General features: G+C 49.3%; 1 protein-coding gene across 2 annotated transcripts in view; it reads right to left on the bottom strand.

The window, feature by feature from the left end:
• Positions 1 to 15,381, bottom strand: part of PDE8A (phosphodiesterase 8A) — a 155,031-nt gene that overhangs the window by 62,295 nt on the left and 77,355 nt on the right. For both annotated transcript variants that reach the window (XM_047086839.1, XM_047086840.1), the window contains exons 4-6: positions 11,188 to 11,244; positions 10,286 to 10,340; positions 3,100 to 3,188 (exon numbers count right to left, since the gene is read on the bottom strand). In XM_047086839.1, the coding sequence (XP_046942795.1) occupies positions 3,100 to 3,188; positions 10,286 to 10,340; positions 11,188 to 11,244 (201 nt within the window). The remainder of the gene's footprint in view (positions 1 to 3,099; positions 3,189 to 10,285; positions 10,341 to 11,187; positions 11,245 to 15,381) is intronic.

The following is a 15,381-nucleotide window of genomic DNA, read 5'->3' as shown; positions in this document are numbered from 1 at the left end:
TTCAGCTTAAAGGTCAGCAGATTTTTTGCAGAAACTTTGCAGGCCAGACATATTCAAACTGCTAAAAGGGAAAAACCTGCACCCAAAAATACTCTACCTGGCAAGGCTATCATTCAGAATAGTTGGAGACACAAAGAGTTTTCCAGATAAGCAAAAAGCTGAAGAAGTTCATCACCACTAAATCAGCCTTACAAGAAATGTTAAAGGGACTTCTTTAGCTGAAAACAAACTGCACTATTCTGTTTAAAGTTATACCATAATTTATTCAACAAATGCCCCCATGATTACATTTAGGTTGCTCTCAATTTAGTTCTTATATGCCTCAGAAGATGATGAAAAAATGAAAGCAACTGCCTACTTGTTCATAAAGTGCAAAGATAGCATTAAGGAAATTAACAAGAGCAATGCTTTGACGTTGTTCCTGGTATTAATAAAATATCACTAAACAAGACGAAGCAGCTTAGCCAATAAAAATTAGCTTTTGTGTTTTGAAATATAAAAATCAAGTGGTGTTGTGAATTATACACCAATAAATTTGTTATTAAAAATTTGTTTTAATGAGAAGTAAGTTCTCACCTCTGATATAACAAGTTTGGAGGAAATGGATCTGTGAGAAGCCCTACTCAGTTTTAACATTCTTTTTCCAATTTTTGCAGATTTGGTAAATAAAATATAACAGATCATTCTCATTTTCATTTATGTGATTACTAGTAAAGCCAAACGTCTGTCTGCCCACCCTACGTGTTACAGATATATCCTCCCCAGAATGTTATTTATCTAAAAATGTAACATTATTTAAGGTTTTTTAAAAAACTGTGGACAAGCTGGGGTGCCTGGGTGGCTCAGTCAGTTGAGTGTCTGACTTTGGCTCAGGTCATGATCTTGTGGTTCACGAGTTCGAGCCCTGCATTGGGCTCTGTGCTGACAGCTCAGAGCCTGGAGCCTGCTTTGGATTGTGTGTCTCCCTCTCTCTCCGCCCCTCCCCAGCTTGTACTCTGTCTCTCTCTCTCTCTCTCTCAAAAATAAATGGAACATTTAAAAAATTTTGTTTTTAATTGTAGACCAGCTTAACACTTTTATGTTGTTTAATCTGACTCTCCTCCTTTACCCAATCTGGCTTTTATGCCATGCTGAATTAAAAAAAACTTCACCATCCAATTACATATGTTCGCTTATATTTTTAGTACTTATGTGGCCCTACTTTTAACATCAAGTCTTTAAGTCACTGGGATTTATTTTGGGGTTGGGTGTGAGATCAAGATATAACTTAATCTTCTTTCCAGACCGTTAACAAGTTGTCACAATTCTGTTCACTAAAAAGTCTGCCCTTTTCCATGTTGACTTAAATTGCCATGTTGATCATATGCTAAATTCTTCAATATACTCAAGTCTATTTCTACACTTTACATTCCAGTTTAATGATCTAGCAGTAACACAAAGGCGCTGTTACAGCTTGTTAGTGCATTTGAACATCCGGCAGAAAAAGTCTCTATTTCTCTTAGCTCTCTAGCCCCACATCTCCACACTCCCCTTCATATTTTTATACTGCCCTTGATAATGGACTTCTCCCTTTGGCTGTCGGCTGGTGCAGAGAACAAAGCAGGCCATGATGACACGTGGGGACAGAGAGGTAAGCAGTGGATGTACCACAGAGAGCTGTGCAGCCATATCTTAGAGTTTGGACTTTATCTTGAAGGCAGTGGGGAGGTGCAGAGCCGAAGCTGTGGCTGTGGCGTGGAGAACGGACAAGGAGGAGCCAAGAAAGGTGTAGGGAGACTGACGGTTCAATGATCCAGGTAAGAGAAGAGAGTGGCCTAAAGAGGAAGATGAGTAGGCTATTCCACAGATGCTCAGAAAGCAAAATCATTAGGACTTGGTGAGTGACCGGAGTTGGGGACTTGTGAAACAGACATGGTGGTTTCCGTCTAGGACCACAGGGGAGACGATGGCTGGGTTCACTAAGCTAAGGTATTCACGAAGAAAAGGTCAAAGGTTACAGTTAGACTTAGGAACGGAGGACAGACAACGATTGCGGTTTTGAAAACGCTGATCACAACCTCAAGGATTATCTGCGCCGTTTGCGCCTGTGAGATCTCGGATCTGAGTCAGTTCATCTCCCTGGGTGTCAGTTTCTGCACTCTGGTTGGAGAAACTAAGCTCTATCACCACCTACTGCTCCAAAATTCCACTTTCCTCTCTGAGAGGCCAGTAGCCTGGTTCACTGCAGGAAGGCTGTGGCCAGTCTGTGTCCGCGAGAGAGGGATGAACAGGCCTAAACCTGGCCATCCACCTCAAGTGTCCCGGCAAAACCTGGCAATAAGCCTCTCCTCTGTACGCTTCACTAGCCTCAAACATGTCTGCTCACCAGAACTTCTCTGCTACCTGACTTCATTTCATCTATGAAGTATTTTCCTTGCCTGCGTGTGGAGCCCCCGGTGCTGGCCCTACTCATCTTTGTACTCCAAGCCCTGACCCCTTATCTCTGCCTTACGCATATCCAAACAGGGTGATCTCAGGCTCTGTCTTTGGTCCCGGGAATATTAAAGAACAGTAGACCACCCAAGGAAGAAACCTAGTTTGACAAAGAGCTGCTTTTTTTTCTTGCCAACCTTGTATAATTTTACTATTTTTTTTGCTTTTCCTATTGTACAAGGAACTAGGTTTCTACTCTTTTCACTTAAAAACCAAAAACTGTTTATCAAGAGCAAATTCCAAATGTCTATTTGTGGAGAAGAAAACATGTCACCTGCCAGAGATAACCAATATTAGTAGGTCGGGTGTGTGTATATATTACAAGTTTTTTTTTTTCCCTTAAAAAAGTAGATAGATAATTCAGTACATCCCTTTGTAGACTGCTTTTTCATTTGCTATTTTTTTGGAGCCCTGGCTTTACCTGTGTCTCCCATCGCTAATGTGACCGCTCATCAGACATCCAGGGAGACTCCAAGAGTCCATATAAAGAGAGTTGCCAGGCCACCACCCCATCCCTTTTCAGCAGGAGGTCAGTTAGAGCCGAAAGGCAGCTGCCCACAGCCGAAGACCTCACTTGCAACGCTGCCCTGAGTGGTGCGGTGGGCGTTCCAGAAGGGGCAGAGTTACCTGAGTTTCAGCTGGGACCGCACCTCTCCGAACTCCAGCTGGAGCAGTTCGTTGTAACAGGCCATGAGGCTGGGGTTTTCCACATACCTCTACAAAGAGAAGGGGGATTTCGTGGATCAACAAATGTGCATCTTGAAGTTATTATTGACTATCAGGAAAAATTCTTTTCACAGACTTCTCACGTGGGTAACTGAAACCTAAAAAGACACGTTATCTTCAATGATGAGCAGGAACTGAGAGGTGAAAATCTGAGTACCAAATTAGCTTTTTTAAAGAAATAAGTTTTTTGAGAGAGAGAAAGAGACAGAGGGCGTGTGCGAGGGGCAGAGAGAGAGGGAGGGAGAATCCCAAGCAGGCTCCATGCGAGCCTGTGACCTGAGCTGAAATTAAGAGTCAGAGGTGAGCTACCCAGGCACCCCAGGTACCAAATTCACTTGTAAGAAGACAGGGCTTGCGCACCTGAATGGCTCAATCAGGTGAGCCTCTGATTCTTGATTTCGGCTTAGGTCATGATCCCACGATTTATGAGATTAAGCCCTGCATCGGGCTCTGCCCTGACAGCATGGAGCCTGCTTGGGATTCTCTCTCTCCCTCTCTCTCTGCCCCTCCCCTGCTCATGTGCTCACTCTTTCTCTCTCTCAAAATAAATAAATACACTTTAAAAAAAAGAAAAGAAGAAGAAGACCGGGCTTAAAAATGCTTTGTTTGAGCAAACAGGATTTTGGTTATCTGCATGGCACTATCAGAGGCTAGAATATGCAGAAGGAAGAAATTCATTTAACTGAAGTCCTAATTTATATTAACTTCTAGAGTACATTCACTTAGTCAAGCACAGTATGCTGTCCTCTTTAAAGTCGCTCAAGCCCACAGTCAGCAAACACACACTTGCACTTCTCTGGGTACCTGCATCTCACAAAGGTAACCCCCACCCGGCAACGTGTTCCTACACTCACCTCTAACCATGGCTCAGTCAAGCCACTGAAGGATGGCCCTCCACAGCACAGGTGCTGGCTTTGCCCGGTAGCCTTACTGCCGTGGACAATCTCTACCTCGTGCAATAACCTTTACATGATAGAAACACCTCACCACAAAGCTAGTCACGCAGCCGTGAGGAGCACGCACCCATTCCGCCACCAAGTTATGTATTCCACGAAGACATCTTTAGAGGTCACTGTGTCCTGTCACTTAGTTGCATTCGGGCAGAAGAAACATCGGGGAACATTACTCACTCCCGTTTCTGTGACCAGCTCTTGCTTTCACCTGCTCGATGCATAGATGACACTCTGCTGGCCGAGGACAAGGCTGAGGCCGAAGAGGCAGGGCCGGACCTGTGCAGGCCACCACCTCCAAGCCAAAGCCAGACCAACCTGGGACATGGGCCTCTCATGGAGCTCCTGCCTCTGCCCCAGTGAAGGTGCATAGAAGACCAACAGCCCTCTGTTTAAACAGTGATCAGGGTCTTGTCTGAGCGTCATGCAACCTAATCAATCCAGCCCCGGGTTCATGCCTTATAAGCTGTATGACCCTAAACGAGGCACCTGGGCCCGCTCTGCTCTTGCACAACAAGCCTATCCTGCTCCTACCCGCTGCAGGTGACCGTGAGGACCAAGTGAGGTGGAGGGAGAGAGCACTCTAACCGCAAACCACTGCACGACCACAGAGCACGGTGATCGCCATCCCCGGGAGGGGAGGGGAGGGAGGAGCAAGCCACGCTGGCCGTGGGCACCCTGGTCCCTATCCCACAGGCCAGAACACAGCCCCTCTCACCACAGAAGCGTGAGAGCGGTGCCCCGCCTACAGCACTCGCCCACCGGGAGAGGAGTGTGCTGGGCCTGCCGTGCATTCCTCGGTCAGCCCTGACTCCACGGAACACCCGAGAATGCCGTCCACCTGCACAGGTACCTGGTGCCGACTGGGCGGGAACAGGGAGGAGACTCCTGGGCACAGGGCCTGTGCCACTGCCAGCAGACACGGGTTGGGGCCCTGAGCTGTCCAGGGGCCTGGCTGGCCTCACCTGCTCTGCACGTGAGATCCTGGGACATGGAGACACGTGTATTTATAAACGGCCTCCCAGGGATGCAATGAGACTTTTCACTGGGTGTGAACGTAAATGTCCAAACTTCCAAGGCAGGCGTCAAAGTTACAAAATGGGCACGTGGGACCAAACGTACAGCAACCTGCCCCTGCTGTCTGCACCTCCCCCACTAACCCCTGCTCTAAACATCCCGTCTTTCCTGCCCTTCTCCAACTTCCACGTGTGTTGCAAGGATTCCACAGGGCATGGAGGGTGGAGGAGGGCACCGGGTCAGGGGGTGCTTGGGGAACAGGCCGTCATCCCTACTGCTCCAGCAGCAGCTGGCCTCCTCTCCCCGCCCCGCCCGACCCCAGCGCCTGGGCCACAAACCCTGCAGACCCCTGAGCTGACCCAACCTCGCTTTTCCAGAGCCCGTCACACCCGCCCTGCTGGGCCCCACCCAGGGGTTCTCAAGCCCCGGCTGCCTATTAGAATTACCTGCAATCTTGCCAAATAATAGCAACGGGCAGGCCTCTTCCAACACCACCTGAAAGACACTCTCTGGGGAAGCTCTTCAAGGGATTCTGACGCGCAACCAGTGCTGAGAGACGCCACACCCCAACTTCTCAGTTAGTCAGCAGGGGCTCGGCCGCCAAGTCCCACCGAGGAAGCAAGCAGCTCTCCATCCACCCTGAAACCTTGAACTCTGGCTAATCCGCAAAATAGCCGAGTGCCCTCTGAATACCAGAGATCCCACTATGGTGTTGGCTTTTGGGTCTAGGTCTGGCTCAAGGCTCGGCATCACTGACCCCCAGCCACGGGACTTGGGGCAGTCACCTTCCCTCTAGGTCTAGATGCCCTGCTCTGTCACCAGGCACTCAGCCACCTCGGTATCCTGTTGTTACGTGAAGGTACGGGGCTCTCCTTGAAGGAAGATTAGCTTTCACCTGTGGTCTCTGACGACTGGCCGTCCACTTGAATTCGTCATCTACAAAATGGCGAGCCTGCTGCTACCTCCTGATTTCCCAGGTCACGTACCTCTACAATGACTACCTCAAAGCCTTTGTGCTTAGGGATGTGCACCTAAGCCTGGTTCCAGCAAAGGCTTCAGAGGACACAGTGACCAAGTATGTGGGCGAGAGGGCGGGGACTGTGTGCATCAGCTACTCCTGCATTTTCAAGCCTCATGATAACTTGATTATATTAAGAAGAGAAAGGACTGAGGTCTCCTATACCTTCCACCAGGATGCTCTTTCCAGCTCACAGCTGTGCCAATGTACTTCCTTGTGGAGAACGGCAAACACACATTCCCAACGTGCATCTATGCCCTTTCGAAGAGACCTCATACAAACATAAAAGCTTAAGGACTCCCGGTGGCTGGAAGAAAAGAATACAAGGCAGGGTACATCATCTACCCCCGAGTTTCTCTAGAAAGTAGAAGCTTCCGAGCTCCTTGCTAAAAAGGATAGCCAGCTTTGAAGCCCGAAGAGTTATCGTGTAAGTATCTTCAAAGTTAGCTGGGAAAGTTTTTTTTTTTTCCTTGTATGAATGCTTTCCCAAGTAGGTTGAGAGGACGTGATCTAGGATCCACTAGCGAGAGGTGATCCATCATTTCCAACTTGGGATTCTGTACTTAAAGGAACACTCCCTTTCACACTGGCTGACTTGTTCTCCTACCATTTAATATGAATTACTGGAGGTGAGGGAATGGGAGTAGGTGCCGATATGGGTGTATGTTTTGGGAGTTGTCTTGGGAACCACAAAACTACGCAACAATAACAATAATCCAATGTATGCTTTTTATAGAAAAACGACGCGTGTATAAAGTAAAATGTTAAACTCCATCTATCCGATGTTCATATTGGGGGTTTTCTTAGTCTGCATTTACTTGCCACCCTTGTTCACTTATTAAGCTTTCATCACTTTGTCTTATAAGTGTCACATGGTCGCACTTCTGTAACCCAGTCCAGAAGGCCTTTCACCGGGAGAAACGGTCCGTTCACACACGCTTGCTTCTAGCCCTTCTAGCGAGTTTACGACTCGCTCCACACTGCGGCTTCCTCTTCCTCGTGTCAGCCAGTCTGACCAGGCTGCTGTAAATTTCACATTTCCTCTTGTGAATTTGGAAGGCTTGTTAAATCTTTCCGTTTATTACTGGTTGCCTTCCTTTCCACTGACCTCAAAGGCTAACATTGATTTCTTTGCTCTATTTGAAAGCAAGATCCCGATCACCCCCAGAACAGACCATCTCCCAGGGAGCGCATGTTCTAGTCTGCACCTTTCCCACCGACGACAGCTTCAGAATACTTTCACTGCCCGCCCCCTCCCATGTCTGCTAGATAAGGTCCTGAGAACGCTCTTACCCCCACCTCCTCCCCACAAACCCTGAAGATGCCTAGGTTCACTAAGACAGTCGAGAATTTAAATCCTGAGCCATTGTTCAAATTTTTCTTTTGGTACGTCCCTTGCGTTAGAAGAGTATTATATACCCCAGTCTGAGTGTTCCCTTTTGGGCCTGAACAGCATACTTACATAGATCTAGATCTCACCTACATTTCTCACATTACGGAACCACAGGCGAAGCTACACTACCCGGCGTTCATGCACACGCAGGCGCAGATGGAGGGCAGCAGTAGGCGGGACCCCGCGCTTGGCAGGTTCCCTGCCCACCACTTCCCTCCACTTTATCCTCCCTGCTCCTCAAGTGTCTTGTTCGAGTTCATCTGGTGTCTCAGTGGAGTCCTTTCTCAGTTCTTTGCCTCAGACAGGGCTCCTGGTGGGGGAACAGGACTCTCAATTTTACGCCCACCCCCTTTTGCCCTGCAAGGTGACCAAGGAGTTGTCTGGGCGGGACTCTCGGGCTGCGGTCCTCCTGCGGTAATATCTCATCAGACCAGGCATTACCATTACTGTTTTATTTATTTTATTTTTTATTTTTTTAATTTTTTTTTCAACGTTTATTTATTTTTGGGACAGAGAGAGACAGAGCATGAACGGGGGAGGGGCAGGGAGAGAGGGAGACACAGAATCGGAAACAGGCTCCAGGCTCCGAGCCATCAGCCCAGAGCCCGACGCGGGGCTCGAACTCACGGACCGCGAGATCGTGACCCGGCTGAAGCCGGACGCTTAACCGACTGCGCCACCCAGGCGCCCCACTATTACTGTTTTATACAGTCAATGTGTGCTTAGATTTACCCCATATTCGCCATTTTCTTGCTGCTCATTTCTTGCATTGCAAGCCTTCCACTTGGGATTCACCTTCCCTCTGCTTGAAGCACCCCCTTTAACATTTTCTTGTAAGGATCTGCTAGTTGAAAACTCTGTTTTCACAATGCTCAAAGTCTTTATTTCAACTGCATTTTTGGAAGCTATTCATGCTAGGGCTAGTTACTTTCCTTTATCACTCTGCAAGGGTTATTCCTGTATGTTCTATTTTCCGTTTATCACTGCAGAGAAGCTGGCTGAGAGTCGCCATTCTTCCGAAGTTAATCTCTCCTCTCTGGCTGATTTTAAGGTCTCTTTCCAGGTGTGACACCAGGGTGGCTCAGTCGGTTGAGTGTCCAACTCGTGATTTTGGCTCAAGTCATGATCCCAGGGTCATAGGCTCGAATTCCGTGTTGGGCCTCGTGCTGAGCGTGGAGCCTGCTTAAGATTCTCTCTCACCCTCGCCCTCTCCCCCGCTCACATGCTCTCTCTTTCAAAAAAAAAATCTGTTTTGTTTTTTCACCATGATGTGTCTTCTTTTTATTTATTCTACTTCGGATTTGTTGGAATTTTTGAATCTGTGAACCATAATCTTTCATCAGTTCTAGAAAATTCTCTTCCAATACTGCCTCTGCCCCTCTCTCTCTCTCCCATTCTTTGGGAACCCCAGTTGTATATATGCTAAACTATACAGTCTGTCCTCCACACTTAACTTCCCTAACTTATCTTCTGTTACCGAATCTCTGTGCTACGTGCTCTAACACTTCTTCTGACCCACTAAGTTTTACAAGTTTTCAGTTACACGTGTTCATTTCTCAAAAGTTACTTATGTTCTGCTTAGAATTTGCTGTGTCACTTTTTACGGTTTCCTATTCCTTGCAGACATTTCCAAGATCGTCTTGTCTTTTATTCTTTACATCTAAGCATGACTGCTTCATAATTCGTGTCTGAGAATTCTGGTATCTGTGGGTCATGGGGGCCCATTTCTGCTGTCTTTCCCCTACTAGCTCTCACTTTCAGTGCCTCTCCTCCTGTGTGCGTGGAGGGCTGCCTGGGCCCTGGGGCAGTTACTCATGGAGATTGTCTGAGGCTGGAGGAAGATTCTTCTTCCTCTGGGGGGGATCCGTATTTGCCTCTGCCAAATACCTAGGAGTGCCACCTACCACCTAGAACCACTTTAACTAAATTCATGGCCTGGGGGTGGGGGGGCCTTAACTACCTCATGGACATAAAATTGGGCCACAGATCTGCCCCAGGATCAGCCATAGGTAAGATCTCTCCATCGTGATTTCCAGGGCTCACTGGCAACCAGCTGACCAAAGCCTTTAGCAGCCTTTTGGCTTAGGGGAGACCAACAGATCAGGGCCTGGGAGGAGAGGGAGTCGTGTTTGGGCTGCCTCATTTCCAGAGTCCTTGAACTGCCTTTAAAGTTGCATGTATACAGGTCAGCATTACCAAAACACATCCTATGGCATAACATTTAGAGTAGCTCATTGAAGGAGATTTTATGATGTTTAGATGACTTCAGCAGACACAATTTTGAGAGAACAAAACGTAACGCGTCGTACGTTATTAGATTACCAAGTTCTAAAGCTAAACCAAACTGTAACAGCATGAAGACAACAAATTTTTTCTTCTTCAAATGAGTTCAAAGCTTTTGCTGGCTCTGAACGGAGATTAAATAATTTCTCGGGGCGCCTGGGTGGCTCAGTCGGTTGAGCGTCCAACTTCGGCTCAGGTCATGATCTCACAGTCATGGTTCAAGCTCCGCGATGGGCTCTGTGCTGACAGCTCAGAGCCTGGAGCCTGTTTCGGATTCTGTGCCTCCCTCTCTCTCTGCCCCTCCCCTGCTCATGCCCTGTCTCTCTGGGTCTCAAAAATAAATAAAAACATTAAAACAAATTTTAATAAAAAAAAATAATTTCTCAGGCTGAATGATACCTGCATAACAAAGAAATGGGTACGTACCCTTGTAAAGCCAGCAGCAATGAGGGGCATCACAGAGGACTCTTCTCTATCCGTCCTTCAAAAGAACATAGTCAAGGGTTAGAGACAGTTTTTATCAATAATAGCTCACCTCTTTTACTCACTATTTACATAATACTAAGACTATCATATAATGGCAAATACTTTTAGATGCATTAGATTAATATACCAATCAGAAGTGTAAAATTGAAAATAGTTTTCTGTTTTTGTTTCATAGATAGCTTTCTGGCAGCATACCATAATGCCTGAAATACGGAGATCGCACAGACAGCCAGAATACAGGAGTAACCACGTATCTATTTGATATGTAAATATTTTAACTTAAATTCTTCCCTACTTTCTTCTACTTCCAATTAAAAAAAAAAAAAAAATCTCTTCTCCCCGCCCCCCCCAAACATTCTAGGAAACATTCTAGGAAAAAAGTTTAAAGGACAAAGAATTCCTTCTTCTATCTACAAAAATATATAAGCTAAATAACACTTATTTGAATACTGCCCTTCTCCCAGCGCATTTCTGTTCTTTCCTTACCTTCAATTTCAGGATGAAATACAAGATTTCTCCCATGTACGTATGAATCAAATCTTCATAAATACTTGGGAGTTAGAAGGCCCTTGGGAGATGTCCCTGGTAACATTCATACTTTGAGTAATGGAACTCTCTCATGGTCTGCCTATTTCTAAAGTGAACGGCAGTCCCAAATCACAAAACCTTCCACGAGAGCAGAAAGTCCCTCCGTGGAGGTAACTGGCGAGGTAAAGACAGTAAGAAGGAAGAAAAGGCCAAAAAGGTCACACCTGTCACAGCCTACAAGCTGTTAGGCCCCTGCTAAGAGCAAGCAGGACACAGACACCTGAACTTCAACATCAAAACTGGTGACGGCTTACCTGCGTACTACACCAATGATAATTGTGTTTTCGGAGAGTTTTGATGACCTGATAGACCTTTAAAAAACAAACAAACAAACAAACAAACAAATTTTTAAAAAATGTAAAGTACTTCTTAAAAAAAAATACCCTTAAATTTTGGAAGAACGATCAAAGCTGGGGGGAGGCAGAAGAGGGAGCAGGTCACATTCTGGATTTCCGTTCTTGGCTACTCAATCTTCCTCCCTCAAGGGGACAGGCTCCTACTCCGTGGACGAGTAACCCTAACGTTCACGCAGTACAAACATAACAGCTGGCTAGAGACGGCGTGCCTGCTACTTGCTCTGACCTTTGTCAACCTGAGTGTCTCAGGTGGAGAACGTTCCCTACCTCGGGCTTATGTGACAGGGGTTATTGGTCTCTTGCCATCAAAGGGACACGCGAGTACATGTGTGTTACCACACACTGACAGCCGTGGTTACGGTGGGGTCGAAGCCCAAAGGCCCGCTCCCTACATCCTCTAGAGAGTTCCTAGGTACAGTGTGGGCAAGAGTGGTAGCCGCAGAATTCAGAAGTAGCAGGATCTCCAAATCCGTCAGAAAGAAGAGACAGAGAAGAATGGAGGACTGGTCAGGAAGAGTAGGGGACGCTGCTCCACCAAAACCCCCCCCCTCCAGAGTAAAAGGCTCCCCGGAGGACCCACTCACCCCTCCTGGAGAAGCAGCCTCCCTGGGATGCACCCCCAGCCAGGAGAGGAGACGACGGGGTGGAATGAACGTGCCCAGGAGAGAAGGCACTGGGCTGTGCCCCAGCCCTGAGCTCCCCTACCCTGGGGGACGCAGGACCCTGGAGAGGAGCCGTGATGCCACAGGCAGAGGGGACGCGGCCCCGGGCTAGGAGGAAGACACGGCCCCAGCCCCGTCACGGGCGTGGTGACCTCCTAGAGAACGTGGGCAGGATGGGACACAGAACGGCCACGACTTACTGCAGGACCTCGTTCCATTGGCTCACAAAACAGAACCACTCCCGGGTCACAGAACACAAAAAACCACTCGAGTGACTTTCTCAATTCTCCCAACGATGGCCCATAACGTAGCCATTCCAGGAGCATCAGAGACGTGAATCAGGCATACACAGTGGATACCTCGGTTTGGCAAACTTTTTCTGTAAAGGGCCAGATGGCAAGCATCTTAGGCTCTGTGAGCCACGCAGACTCTGTCACAACCACTCCACACTGCCCCTGTGGCACAAAAGCAGCCAGAGACGATACAGAAGTGAACGGTGTGGCCGTGTCCCCTCTTGCACGGCCCTGCCCCGGGGCCCCGGGGCCTCATTTTCTCAAGGAACTGAGGTTGAGGAGGCTGAGCCCAACCTCAGATGCAGACTGCACGTGGGTACGGAGTGGCTCAGGGATGGACACGCAGCTCTAGGGACAAGCCAGTCTCTCTCGGGGGCCGTGTGGCTCACACCTCTCAACATTTCTGCTTTTAGCAGTGTCCACTCTGTTCCTCCAGCTTCCATCTGCCTGTCCACTTCAGAGTAGGCCAACTGTAATGGCGCCACACGGCTGCTCTATCGGAAGAGCCCCCTCGACAGGTCACCACAGGGTCTGCCACCCAGGTGCCGGTCCCCGGTCCCACCGCGGTCTCCCCGCCTAGAGAACAGCCATGCTCGCCTTCCTGAAGAGGGGGCCATGGAACGGCTGGAGAAGGCTGGAAGGGCGACGGCACAGCAGACACTCACACAGGCAAGGCCAGGTCACCTCTCAAAACTGGGATACTACTGACCTATCACTCATCTTACACAGGGACAGACAGGCACTCACGAATGGTATTTCTGTGACTTCTTAGGACACTGTACTCGTGTTCCTATTTCTGTCTCGTCACAGAGATTTCAAGAAAGAAAAGGCAAATTTAAGTATGTAGCCAGGCATCTCAAACTGGCTCTCACCTTTTTAGAAGAGAAACAGGGACGTGAGTGGTAGAAATAGCAAGCAGGTAAATGTACAGATGAAGTCAGGAAGTAGTTCTGGAACCTACTACGGATGCAGGAACGAGGGTGGGCACGGGCTCAGGACAAAGCAGAAGGGAAGACCACGTTTACCTGGAAGAAATCTAACACCTGCCGAGGAGGGCTAACACTGTATGAAATACGTGCACTCTTGCCTTTTTCTGGTCCACAAGGAGGAAGAACTGATTAGAAAATAGAAACATCAAGGAACCTGGGTTGAAACCTTGACTTCAGAATTCCGGAAAATGAAGAAAGAAACGACTTGACACCATCGTTTACACCCAGACATTAGTAAGGCAGGTCTCAAGAACTCAGGAAAAAGAGAGAGCATGAGTCTATAGCACGAGCTTCTCAAACACCAAGCAAGCACCCTGGGAGGCTCTCAAAACCAGGCTAGCTGGTGCATCACTAGGATTTTACTGGATTATGCAGAAGAGAAAACTCCAACACGAGTCTTCTCCCGAGTAAAAGATGTGTGGGGGTAGGCAGTCCAGGGCTGTGATGGCTCACTGTGGCACTGGACAGCTGGCTCCTTCTGTCGAGGTGTCCCTATTACCACCTACACACGGTTCCCTCCTCATGATCCAAGACGGATGCTGCGCTCGGGCCATAGACTCCACATTCCTGACGGCAGGAAGAAGGGCACACACTCTCCCTCGAAGGATACTTTCCAGAGGATGCACATGGCATTCCCACTGGCCAGCCGCAGGAAAAGCTTGGGAATGCACGTATTTTCTAGGCAGCCACAGGCCCAGCTCAACGCTAGAAATTCTATTATCGGGAAAGAGTAGGCTTAACGTAAGAATACAGCTAAGCCCTTCGAGGAGTTAAATTTGACAAAAGTACAACTCCATTACTCGTACTTCGCCACTGTTCTCTCTGCCACGTGGAACGAATCTCAGATTGAAAATGGCATTGACGACGGTAACCATGAGCCGCAGACCAGGGGGAGTCCGGCACTCCACACGGATTTAATTCCGCTAATGCACGCTGGGTTTCCACGCCCAGCTTTAGTTCCTTCACCTCCCTTCATAAAATCTTCCCTTTCATTACAGAGCCCTGCTCCCGGGGCACAAAAGAATAGTTCCTCGTATCTTCTGAGTGCACCAGGCATACGTCTTCTGAAAGGTTCTGCAAATTGCTCGTGGCGAGTCATGTTCTCAGTCTCTGAGGCTGTTCTTTCCCCGACCATTATTTGGCAGCTTTTTACAGGCACCCACTTCTTTACCCTGTTCGTTCGTCCTTGGACGGAAGTGATACAAGCCCAGGCCGAGAGCCTGCAGCAGAGGGCGCCACAGAAATCTCCCTTGCGCCCCTCGGCCAGGCCCTCAGCGTGAGTGGCCCTCCTGGGATCCGGTGAGCAGACGCGGGGCTCCGAGGGCGCTGCCAGCAGGCAGGCCTGGCTTGGCCGCCCGGGGTGGACCCCTGACTGGCCCTCGCCCGTCCTCTAACCGGACGTGAGAACTGGCGTGCTGTGCGGTCGTGAAGCTGTGACACGTGAATGGCCGGTCCCACACTCCCTAGGCCGCTGCCCCTCCTCACGACGCGGCAGAAAATCCCCCGTCTCTGCCCGCCTCCTTGGCTCGCAGTCTTGGGTTTCCCGGTGGAGGCAGAAAGGAAAGAATGAAGAGGCAGCAGGGAGTGGGGGGCCGGAGGCAGGGCTCCAGCCGCTCCCAGATGCGGTGGCGCCCCTCTGAGCAGAGCCGTTGGTCCGTCTGTCAGCGCAGCTCCAGCACCCCAGGCTCAGCAGAGCCTCCTCCCGGCCCAGTGTGGCCCCGTGACCTTGGGCTTCGGAGGCTGGAGTGCGCACGAGCTGTCCCCAGGGCAGGACAGGCCTCTCCGTTAGGCCCCGCGGTACGAGGCATACAGGGAATCCCTGCCTCCTCTGTTCTCCGGCTTCTGACACACCGATCAGCCGAACTCCGGCCTCTGAACGGCTGTGGTCGGCTTGTATCTGTTACCTTCGTGGGCTTCTGGACAGGAGGCTGAGGAGGCAGTGAAATCGGTGTGGACAAGACGCCGCCCACAGCCTCACAACTGGTCGACGCGCCTCAGCGCCTTCTGCCCGTCTACGCTGCCCGTCCAGCCGGCAGCCCAGATCTCCCACCTGCTCTAGACGCTCCCCTGCACAGACCGAGGCAGTGTCTCAACTGCCTAGCGGGGGAAGTCTGCGCCCTTGGCTCAGCACCCAAGGCCCTCGTGATG

This window comes from Lynx rufus, unplaced genomic scaffold (genome assembly GCF_022079265.1).
Source record: "Lynx rufus isolate CCGP_SWC_20201006 ecotype Redwood Valley unplaced genomic scaffold, mLynRuf1.p SCAF_21, whole genome shotgun sequence".
Taxonomy (NCBI): Eukaryota; Metazoa; Chordata; class Mammalia; order Carnivora; family Felidae; genus Lynx; species Lynx rufus.
This window is presented reverse-complemented; position numbering and strand designations above follow the sequence as displayed.